General features: G+C 34.8%; 2 protein-coding genes across 3 annotated transcripts; one reads left to right on the plus strand and one right to left on the minus strand.

Moving 5' to 3' along the window:
- The first annotated feature begins 284 nt into the window (after positions 1-284).
- Positions 285-6,065, plus strand: LOC121220844 (magnesium transporter MRS2-11, chloroplastic). Its single transcript, XM_041100496.1, has 14 exons — positions 285-788; positions 1,114-1,186; positions 1,319-1,389; positions 1,538-1,623; positions 1,755-1,839; positions 1,970-2,038; positions 3,295-3,375; positions 3,477-3,642; positions 3,720-3,765; positions 4,140-4,220; positions 4,426-4,508; positions 5,129-5,172; positions 5,278-5,383; positions 5,685-6,065. The coding sequence occupies exons 1-13, from the start codon at positions 435-437 to the stop codon at positions 5,371-5,373; spliced, it is 1,335 nt and encodes a 444-aa protein (XP_040956430.1). The 5' UTR covers positions 285-434; the 3' UTR covers positions 5,374-5,383; positions 5,685-6,065.
- Positions 6,066-6,400: 335 nt separating this feature from the next.
- Positions 6,401-10,760, minus strand: LOC121220843 (SRSF protein kinase 2). 2 transcript variants are annotated; one of them, XM_041100494.1, is made up of 4 exons: positions 10,357-10,760; positions 8,690-9,670; positions 7,809-7,856; positions 6,401-7,233 (listed from the first exon to the last, which is right to left on the minus strand). In XM_041100494.1, exons 1-4 carry the CDS (start codon positions 10,558-10,560, stop codon positions 6,826-6,828), a joined length of 1,641 nt encoding a protein of 546 aa, XP_040956428.1. In that variant the 5' UTR covers positions 10,561-10,760; the 3' UTR covers positions 6,401-6,825. The 2 variants fall into 2 exon arrangements, with proteins under 2 accessions (XP_040956428.1, XP_040956429.1); XM_041100495.1 differs by having other exon boundaries at positions 8,690-9,660; positions 10,357-10,494.
- Positions 10,761-11,669: the final 909 nt, after the last annotated feature.

Here is an 11,669-nt window from a genome sequence, read left to right on the forward strand (position 1 = left end):
CTATTTAAAATTTGATTAACTTGTTTAAAAACGCTCAATGCCATATTCAAGTTAGCATTTAAACGATACAATATTTTAAAGTTTAGGGACCAAATTAAAATATAGTAATAGTTTTAGGACGTTTAATGAATTAAGCCATTGAAATAGAACACAAAACCAGAACGCGCGAGCCAGTGGGAGTTCCACTTCCAAGTCCTTTTTTCTTTTTAACCACCAAAAATATTTTGAAAAATTACTAAATCTCAAAATGGAAAATAAGAGGCTTAGGAATCTTAAATCCTAAGCCACAAATATTAACGGTATTTCTTCAATTTTTTTTTTGCTTAAAAAAGATAACGAAGGGAAAATTCAGTTAAAAAATTAAAAGTTAAAAACATCGATTCGTTGTTTCGAAGCAAAAATCAGATTCTATTCTCCTATGAGAAACCTTTACAATGGCGTCAACTCCCACTCCTCCTCCTTCCTCTTATCCAAATACACTCCAATTTTCTGTTAAATCTCCGTCTCCGTTCGTACATTATCTTCTCTTCCGCTCTCGATGGCGAAATGCTTCTACGATTTCGCTTCAAAAGAGCGGAGTTCCTCCACTTCCGCCTCTAGTGAGACCGTCTTTTAAGAAGTTCAAGTGCTTCGCTAGATCATCGTCAACGGAGGAAGATCGTTTGAGAGAATCGGAAACATTGGCCGGTGATGATGATGGTGATGATGATGGAGGGAGGGAAGATCCGAAGGTGCAGCAACGGCAGAGTGATTCCTTCTTGCTTGGAATTCGTGAACCTGTTTATGAGGTTTTCACTATTCCTTACTTTTTGGGAGTAAAATAGAATTTCTTAGGCTTTTTGGAATAGATATTAAGATAGTTTGAGCGAGAAAACTGGAGCATTATCTGTTGCATACAATTATGTGTGATGATATTTTGTGCGAATAACGTTTTAGGGCTTATTTATTCCTAAACAATTTTCTAGCTGCTAATTTGCTTTTTTTGTTCTTAGTTTTCTTTGTAATTGCATTCCGAGTCTGGCTTCCTTTTCTTTTCAACCTTTATACTATTTTTGAATGGTTTATAATTTTATTTCCCGTGTTTAATATTGTGTTTGTTGTCTATCTCTAAAGGTGGTAGAGGTGAAGTCAAGTGGAGTATCATCTAAAAGGAAGATAAGCCGACGTCAATTATTGAAATCAAGTGGTAATGTAATTTTGAGATTTCTTTTCGTAGTTGTTACTTGTGTGTTAAGCTTTAATTCCATAAAGAAATAAAGCTATGGTTTTGTGTACATACATATATATATGTAGTGGATTAATGTAATTTTCTTCTTAGGCGTTCGTCCAAGAGATATCCGCAGTGTTGATCCATCATTATTTTTGACAAAAACAGCACCATCTCTTTTGGTAATAGACCCTTGTGTCGTTATATTCCATGATAGTTCTTTATTTGTTCATGCTTGGTTGCCATCGCTTAAATTTGAGTATCGGTGTGTTTCTTTAGTATCCTGTGTTTGCAAACTCATTTTTCCCTCTTCCACGCTAATCACTATAGGTACGTGAGCATGCCATTCTACTTAATCTGGGATCATTACGAGCAATGGCTATGAAAGACCGTGTTCTTATATTCAATTATAATAGGTAGATCTCTCCTGCATCTGTGCAAATATATGTTTTCATTGTTATCTCATTATTTTCATCTTTACTATCAATTCATCTTGATTTACTGTGAACTGATAATGATGCTTGTTGCATGTGTTGATTATTTATAGTAAAGGAGGAAAAGCTTTTACTGACACATTATTGCCTCGACTGAATAACATGAATGGAGCACAGTGTATGCCATTCGAGCTTGAGGTTTGTGTCAAACTCAGGATACTTGCTTTGAGATGCTGATGTACAAGAGTCATTCATGTTGTTCTCTTGGTGGAAGCTATAATCTTAAACATCCGATCTTCTTAAGAGTCTCTAGTTGTGTTACTTGCAGGTTGTTGAAGCAGCATTACTTTCATGGATACAGCGTTGGGAACGGAAACTAATGAATTTAGAACCTCGTGTGAGTATGTGGACATAGTGAGTGCATTTTTTGTTTGTTTGTTGTTTTGATTTCCCTTTTCTCTTTTACAAGCTTTATGGTGAATTGTCAAATTCCTGAAGCTGCACACCACTAGTTTCCTCATTTGCTACAGCTGTTGCAAGCAATTTCAGCAGAAAATGCTTTTAACTGATTTTCAAGGTTTAAGTGGCTCCACAATAGGAAATAAATTCTACTTGTAGCAATTCTTATAGGCAGTATTTCCACGTCTTTTTGCCATTTATTTACATGTCTTCCCTCTCGTGTCTCTTAGACACTTGCTCGGAAAACCCATTCGTCTTCTAGTCAAAATTTACTGTTAAAAACATTTGAGAAGTATGCCTATGTAACCATTTTTGTTTCACTCTTGGTGTTGCTGATTATCTTATTCCACAAATGGCTGCAAATGAACCAAGTTTCTATCGATCAACTTGAAAATGCTGGTTTATCTTTGATTAGTCAGCTCGACATTTAGTCATTTTGCTAAAGAAGCCAAGTTTAAGCAACGAGGGTATCTAACATTTAAGCTTGTTTTTATGCTAGTGAGAAAGTCTTGATTGTTAATTTTCAGACTACTGATTTATAGGCTCATTTAGATGATATGAGATATGTATGTCATATTCTTTTATTTAGCCTTTTGTTTCATTCCTACTGAAAACCTAAATCCTTGAGGAATTGTCCGTATTTCATATAAAAAAAATTATTTTTCTTTTTCAGAATAATTGAGCAGAAGCTTGTTATTGCTGTTGCAAGACAATTGCACCTAGCTTGTAATAATTATAAGCTTGAAAAGGCTATTGCTATTTAGCTTGGGCTTCATTTATGTGATGCTTGGCTTGCTCATTTTCAAGTCTTACTTTGGGTTCTTACCATGTACTCTAAGCATCTCTCAAAGAATTAGTTATTTCCTTAGGTCATCTTAATATTGTGGAATTGTTCTTTTACAAGTTATAAATCTTTTGATAAAATTAAAATATATGTTTCCCTAGATATGTACCTGAACAATTTAATATTTTCACTGTGATTAATTAAGAACTTAAAATTGCCATGACTGATGCTTGATTATGTTATTTGATTTTAATTTCCATTGTCTGGATGCGTATAATGCAAAATCTCTCCCTTCTGGACTTCTAAATTTTTTACCTTTGATTGCCTTGTATTTTTTACTGTCATTATTTGATAATTGTGATATCTTATGAATCTGCTTATTCATGATTAGTGCTGTTCCATTTGCATAGGTTCAAGCTCTACTTAAGATGTTTCCTAACAAATTAACTGGTGACATATTGGAGCAACTTCGTATTAGCAAGCAGACTTTGGTATATTGACTTTAAAGAATCTTGTTGAGTTGCTTAACAACAAATAGTTAAACACTGTCCTCTGATTATTATCTTTTTTTCTTTTCATTTTATCATGCAAGGTTGAATTGGGTTCAAAAGCAGGTGCTCTTAGACAAATGCTGCTTGATCTTTTGGAAGATCAGGATGAAATACGTCGAATATGTATTATGGGAAGGCGTTCTACTCTTAAAAGGGAAAATGATGATGTGGAAAGTTCTTTACCTTCAGGAAAGCTGATTGCTGAAGGTGTACTGTGCTCATTAATCTGAGTTATCAGTTCTTTTAATAAGAGTTCTAATTGGTTCAATTCGGTCATTTTGCAGAACAAGTGGAAGAGATTGAGATGCTTTTGGAAAATTATCTTCAAAGGTTTTTTCCTTTGTTCCATTTATGGTGCATGTTTAGTATGTAGCTGGTGCATAAAATCGGATTATTATTTGTTTTCTTCATTTTACTATTTTTGATAGTCTTCAAGTAGGAGTGCAAGAGCATTTTAAGTGTCCACAGATCTTTATGATATATGAACAAGACATTAACTAGATAAGTACAATTTAAATTGAGGTTTGGTTTAACGTAAAGGAATGATTACAATTTCTTTGAAGTTGCCAACTGTTTTTTGCATTTCCAGTAGGCATAAAGGATTTTGTCTTGTTGAAACTACTCTAGTTATTTGTTTGTGCTTTGTAGCCATGTTTTATTTTCAAGAGCAATAACCGATTATAAAGTCTTGTTGCGTTTTGCAGATGTGAATCTTGCCATGGTCAGGCAGAAAGGCTTCTTGATTCTGCAAAAGAAATGGAAGATTCTATGGCAGTCAACCTAAGGTCTTGATGAAGTTTGATTTACTTTTTGTTGTCAGCATCACCATTTCGATTGGGTGTTGCTAATATTTATCCTCCAAAATCCCATGCTCCCCTTATATATGATTTTGATAATTTGTGTTTTCAGATTCATTTCTGGTATCTTTCCTTCTTGCATCTGAATCCACACTCCTTTAACTAACGAAATGTTGTTTAACTATTTAATCAGCTCCCGGAGACTTGAGGTAGGCAGAGTGGAATTACTTCTTCAGGTTGGGGCATTTTGTATAGGAGTCGGTGCTCTAGTTTCAGGTTTGTCCTTCCACAAACAAGCAAATAGAAGCCAAGCCTCTATTTGATCATATGCAGGAATTCCTTAACATAATAATGGTTTTATAAACATGATTTTATAATAATGAGTTGCTTAGATTCTTGTGATTCAGTTCATGAAGGTATTAGTGCATTGCTAAGTGCCAACTAAAACACGAACATGGTTAATTATTTCCTGATACCTGGTTGTAAGAATTGCCTTGGCTTATCCAGCTTAGAAATTGTAAAAATTACATGAGACAAATCACGATTCTTTAGGATGCTTAATCATCACGTGACAAATAAAATTGTAACTTGGTTCTCTAGTTCTAGCTAGTTCATGGATTTATTCTTGGACCTTGGATCTAGAGAAATTGCTTGAGTTCAGAATTAAGTTGAAAGGAAAAGGAAAAAAAACAAAAACAGAAAAGTATAATGCATATGACTCTCGTAGATGTATGTACTCTTGTCTATGATTTGTGGCGTGTATGGCATAAATTTGTTCTTGAGTACATTCTTGAAATCATTTGTACCATTGACCATCAAAATGTTTCTTCAAGAATTTTAGTGGCAATCATCAGCATCCATGTCAAGAATCTAAAGATTATATTTCCTGCTTTTAGGTATATTCGGCATGAACTTGAGGTCCTATCTGGAAGAACGTGTGGTATGTTTGTACTAAAAGTTTGAATATTCAGTATTTCCGTACCGCTTAGTCGTGAAGTGATATTATCATCTAGCCATTCTGACTTACATTGTTAACATGGTGCAGTTTGCCTTCTGGATAACCACAGCCGGGATTATCTTCGGTGCTACAGTGATATTTTTTCTCATGTATTCATACCTCAGGAGAAGGAAAATACTGTGATTTAGTAAAGGTAAGTATTGTATAAACTTAAAAAGAACTAATTTCGCAACCTAAAGAGATGGCAAAGGAAAATATTAGTGAAAAGCCAAACAAATAGGATAGGCCCTGCACTGTCCCTAATATCCATCTTTTTTTATCTTTTCCCCCTCCTTTTTACCTTTGTTCAACCGAGTTAGTGTAGACTGTGGTTACAGAGAGTTTATGTGGCTTATGATTCCTTTCTGGTATTTAAACTCTCAAATCTTTGATATCAAGTTGCAATGCCATATGTTTGAAGCTGATCTTTTCTTTTGTGTGTGTGTGTCTAACAGGTGAATTGGAAAGCAAAGCTTGTTGTCCCCAAACAAGTAGGGGCAAGCTTTTATGAGATCCTATAATGGTGTTACCAAAGTGCATGAATGATTGCCATCATTATTACTATTATTACTATACTGATAGGTAAATAACAGGATATATATATAATATATGTATATACACAAGAAATTTGTTTAGGCAGATCTCAAAATAATTGTACTTCCATGTAGCTGCGTAGTGACCGTTCTATTGGACCCCCTTTCAACTGTAATGCGTTTTTAGCATGCAGACAATGATGAGAGAGAACTGTAGTGCTCAATTTTGTTCTCCATGAAAAGGCTGGCAATTCCACAACTAAATTTATTTGTTTGAAATAAATGAATTGAATTCTTTTTTTCTTTTCTATTATTTCCAAAGTGCCATGTGTTTCACATGCATCAATAAGACAAGATATAAGACAAATCTTTAAAATATAAAGTATTTTTGTATCAGATTTATATTACATTTGACACTCACTTCGACAATATCATAAATGCAGATTATGGGGCTTATTTTATTTTATAGATTTATTTCGTGAAAATTAGACTGAAATTTTCGGGACTAGTGAGATGCTGATTAGTTCAATGTTAGCAGTTTTATTTTGTAGTGGTATATTGGGCTCTATATGATTAACCATTTAACCCCTGTTTTTTTTCAATCAATGACATATCAAACTATTTAACTAGGGAATGAATGAAACCCAAATTGCAATAGCATTCCATTTTGGATTTTAGGAAATATCAGAACTGCAACATTTCCAATGCTTTTTACACAAATCATTTTCAAAACAGAGATTGATATAGATGTTTGATGCATGAATACATTAGACACAATGGAAACTGAGTATGTAGGGGGGGGGATCCATCCACCATTGAGAGTCTTTGCTAGCAAGATGTAACCCTGAAATTTGAACACATGCTCTAAATGGCTCTTTCAAAACTGGTGCTGACACCTGAAAAGCCCTATCGCTTTGAATGGTATAGTATGGATGTTGACAGAACCGAAGAAAAACTGTAGTACTTGCAGAGAATTGCCCATGAACAATACATGTAGCCTTTTGGCGATGCAATACGAGGAAGAAAGAATTTACCATCCGATTAAAACTGTTCGGGGAAAGTGTTAGTTCAACTTTGGAAGTGTTTCTTTCAATGGCTTAGAAGATCCTCCATCAATTTCTATATTCCCTACTCCAGCTTCCATGGCCTCCCTGTCATCCTTCTCTTTCCTTTCCCTTTTAGATGTACCATCATCTCCGTACTGTTTGGGAGCAGTTGTGGAAAGTTGTAGCTGCTGAGGACCAGAACTGATCCACGGATGGTTCAGGCATTGAGCTGCTGTGGGTCTCTTTTCAGGGGCAAAATCAAGTATTGGAATGAGGAAGTCCGCCATGTCTTTAGCATCTTGCTCGCTGAAATTATACTTCTCCATAAGCACCTTATTGAGAGGCCAAAAACGTAACCTGCGGATATGCCTCAAATCTCCATATCTGTTGAAAAAGTCTCGGGAATAATGCCCACCTAATGCAATCTGAAGAAAATATGTTAAGACGCTAAATCGATGAGAATTATACACAAAGTATATTGTCTAACAGTGTAAAGCAGCCGAGATTAACATTGTACCCTTCAAACAACACATATACCAATAAACCAAAAAATAGGACAAAAGGGGTAAAAGTACCATAGAGGCCCTTGTATTAAGAGTCGGATTGCATTTACCCCCTTTACTCAAAAAATGAGCAAATTAGCTCCTGTACATTAGATCAAAGAGCAAACATATCATTTTTGTTAAAAATTTCATCTATTTCTACAACTAAAAACTATTGTGACTGATGGAATAATCAAACAGTTATATGTGGTGCACCACTTGTACCTCATGTTGAGGTATAGAGACCAATTTTTAATAGTAGAAACGGATGAAATTCTTTACAGAATGACTAATTTGCTCTTTAATATAACATACAAGGACTAATTTGCTCATTTTTTAGTAGAGAAACAAAATGCAATCCGACTCCTAGTACAAGGGCGTCCATGGTACTTTTATTGACAAAAGGTGGACCAAGGTAAAACATGCTTCTTTCAGATAGGAAGGTGCAACGGTCTTACCTTGCGTGGCATTATTCCAAGAAGCTCCATCATCAATGCCAAGTGATCCTAGAAATGAGAAACATATGTCAAAGGCCATAAAGAGAGTGTCTGGCTGTCTACAGAATTAAATAATAACAATATTGAAGGAAAAAAAAATCATGAAGGATAGGTGGGGCTCATCTCAGTTTATGGTGGTCTTTCTATTTCTAAGAATTTCTTTATGATTTTCACCACTGCACAAATAGGAAATAAGTAAGCAGTCACATCATTAATGGTTGTAGGATTACTTCAAATATAAAATACAACCAAACCTAATTTGGTGCGTATAAGGCCACGGGAAACTTGAAACCAAAAAGAATAACTTTTTGGAACAAAGAATAACCCGACACTTCTAATTGTCATTTACAAACGTCCATAAAACAACTTCAAATGAGAGAAGCCCATCAGGTTCACGTTTCTTGTTTTACTTTTTACAAGTGTTGGACAAAGAAGAAGACTCGAAGTAGGAAAACAAGAACTAAATTCTTCTCTAAAAGCACACGATTACTTATGCATGAACCCTAGTTACATAGACATGATGCTGATATCGGTTGCATTATTATAGTTAACCTCATAAAAGTAGAAGCTAAACAAGTATAATAAAACCTCATTTGTTACAAAATTATAGCTGCTAAAAGAATCTAAGTGAAAAGATATAGATTACATGTTCTTGCCAAATAAATTTCTATCAGTTCTCATTTACTCCTCTATATGTCCTTATTTACAGTGCATTAGGGTGGTACAGGTCAGGTCAATAAGGTACAAATATTCTACAAAAGAAGATAAAATTAATTCAAATGCATGATCATCACGTGACAAAGAGGGACATCAATTATGTAGTCGGAAGGGTTTCTGCATACCTCATCTCGATCATAGTTTTCACCACTATGAGGATCAAAAAGAACATCACCAGTAGCAAGCTCAAAACAGATACATGCAAAAGACCATAAGTCTGCTGAAATTGAGTATTTGGATCCAAGGATAACCTCGGGACATCTATACTGCCTGGTTTGAATATCATTTGTAAATTTTTTATACGTCCAACAAGCATTGCCAAAATCAACCAATTTGCACTTAAGATCAACTTCTGCTAACAGTTTTTTTCTTGTTGCACGACTCCCCCTTCGGCGCCGCTCCTTCCCTTGGTTACCATTGTTAATTCCATCACTCTTTGTCTCATCTTTAACCAGAGAACGATGAGCCCGTTCTTCACCCAAATTTTCATTTGGTTTAGCATTAGCATTAGTGTCTTCCATATCATTAATATTTGAATCTCTCTCATTCTCCTCAGACACTTCCTTTCCTACACAACCCTGAGCTGCCTTCTTAGCCTTCTTCCGAATCTTCTTTTTCTGATTTCTGGTCAAATCTCCATTCGAACTCTTAATTTCTTTTGAGACAACAGTCTCCGAGACAACCTTATTCTTTCCAGTTGGAAGGATAAGAGAAGCACTAGATTTGGTAGGATCTCTTGATGGGTCAATCATTGACAATAGCAACACATTCTCCGGCTTCAAATCAGTATGAATGATTGAAAGTTCACTGTGCAAATAATTGAGACCGACTAAGATATGTCGACAAATCTCTTTAACCATGTGAAGAGGAACTCCTCGGTAATCACTATACTGAATAAGGGTCAAAAGATTATCCCCTAAATACTCAAAAACCATACACATATGTTGCCCATTAGGCCCTGAATGCTTAAAATGATCCAAGAGCTTCACGACACACTTTTTATCATCTCGATCTCCCTCAGCTATCTGTTTGAGGATCTTTATCTCATCCATTGCTGCCTCGGTGTAGTGCTGAGCGCTCTTCTGAATCTTCAAAGCTACATAACGCTACAAACAATAAATTCCTGTGTGGTTAAAGAGTTGAACCATAAAAAAAAAAAAAAGAAAAAAGAATGGCAATGGTTGATCGTCTTCAACAAAAAAGAAAAGGCAATCTATCGAATAAAAACATAAAAGCACATCGACAAGAATCATTATAACAATGCTCTGACAAAAAAAAAAGTATCTGAAAACAGAGAAAATTATCTCTGATTGGCAAATGAAGGGCATTTGAAGCTCAAACTGTGGTGCAAATCTTGGACTCTTCATAACTTTAGCTGCAGAAATAAAACCCTTCAATTAACCAAAAGCAATGCAGATTCCAGCATCCCTTACAATAACTCCTTTCATTGTTTTCTTTTTTCTTTTTTAAATTACAACTTATAACAATTCCACCCAGAATCAATCATTACAAGCAGTGAACTGAATAATCAAGCAGGTCCAGGGCCATTGTTCTTAATAGTTAATACACCCAGATATAATATTACATGAGAAAATGAAAATCATCCCCTTTTACTGGAACAGAAAATGAAAATATTCCAAAATTTTGGCTCACCCTATTAATGATTACCAATTAAAACTAACTCACAAGGCGTCTAAACTTTCCCTAACTCTTTCTCTATCCCATAGGAGAAATCAAAGTTAAAAAGAAAAAAAAAACAGGCTATTAAAAAGAAGAGGGGGAGGGGGAATACCGATCTTAGAGTATCCCAAGCGAGCCAAACGGTGGAGAAGTGACCCCAACCAAGCTTGCTTTGAACCACATAGCAACCATTTCTAAAAGTGTCACCAATTCGCACCGCATGGTACCCTCCTCTTCTGTAATCCTCGGTCCCTTCATCTTCTGATGAGTAATCATCGCTCATCCCCCTTCGATCTCCAGTTTCATCCTCCGCCATTCCTAAAACAGAAATGGTGAATTGGGTATTCAAATTTACAGGTTTTGATTGAATTCAAATGAGTTTTTAAGTTCAATCTGAAAACCCAGATTTTATGTATAAATAAAAAAATTAGATTGCAAATATCTGGGAGGTGGACAGTCAAGGGAGTGAGGGAAGGAGTATTCTTTTGTGGTTTGAGCTTTTTGACGCCATTAGAGTTGCGTTTTTGTCTTTGGATTTAAGTGAGGTTGAAGTGGATCCTCCAGGGTCCCACACTTTTTTGCCTTCCTTTTTTCTTTTTTAATTTTGCTATTATTCCCTGTAATATACATAAAATACAGATTTAATCCTTATACTCTCATTTTGTCAACCTTAATCTCTACTTTTAAATTTTTAAAATTTCAATTCTACTATAATAATTGTCGAAACCTTTTTGAAATCAACTTTTATTTTGAAACAAATGAAAATGGGGTCGCCAACAATCCTTTTTATGAGGTGTGATCGGATCATCTCGTAATTTGATCGTTTTAATAAATAGTTTGATTTACTAAAACAATAATTTTTTATTCTACAAAATTTAGAAAATAGGTTCGGGAGTCGGTTACGCACGAGGAAGGATTAGCACCCTCGTGACGCCCAAAATTAGTACCTAGTTGATTACTTGATGTCTTAGTGTCGAGAATTGAAATTTTGAAGAGAACTTAAAATACGATCCCTTTTTGTATTAAGGCATTACTAAATTAATTTTCATGAAAAGGGTTTATTTCAAGTCAATCGAGAAAGAAGGATTATGTCCTGTAAGCTAGGATATAATGCCTTAAATCCTCGAAATCAAGAATAAATGCCATTTGATCGTTATTTGAATCTCATTTTTATGTTTTTGAAATGAATATTCATTTATTTTGGTTTTAAAAAGAATCCATATCCCGTAAGTTAGGAACACTCTCTTCTAATTCCAAAAATAATGAACATTGCCTCGGTTAAATTTTTCTTTTTTATGCATCGTGCAAAGATCATATTATAATTATTATTTTAATATTAATAATAAATAATCGAGGAAAGGCAAATAATAATAATGAGAACAACATATGTGCAAATAAATAAAAATAAAAATGGCAGTAATTTAA

This window comes from Gossypium hirsutum, chromosome D09 (genome assembly GCF_007990345.1).
Source record: "Gossypium hirsutum isolate 1008001.06 chromosome D09, Gossypium_hirsutum_v2.1, whole genome shotgun sequence".
NCBI lineage: Eukaryota > Viridiplantae > Streptophyta > Magnoliopsida > Malvales > Malvaceae > Gossypium > Gossypium hirsutum.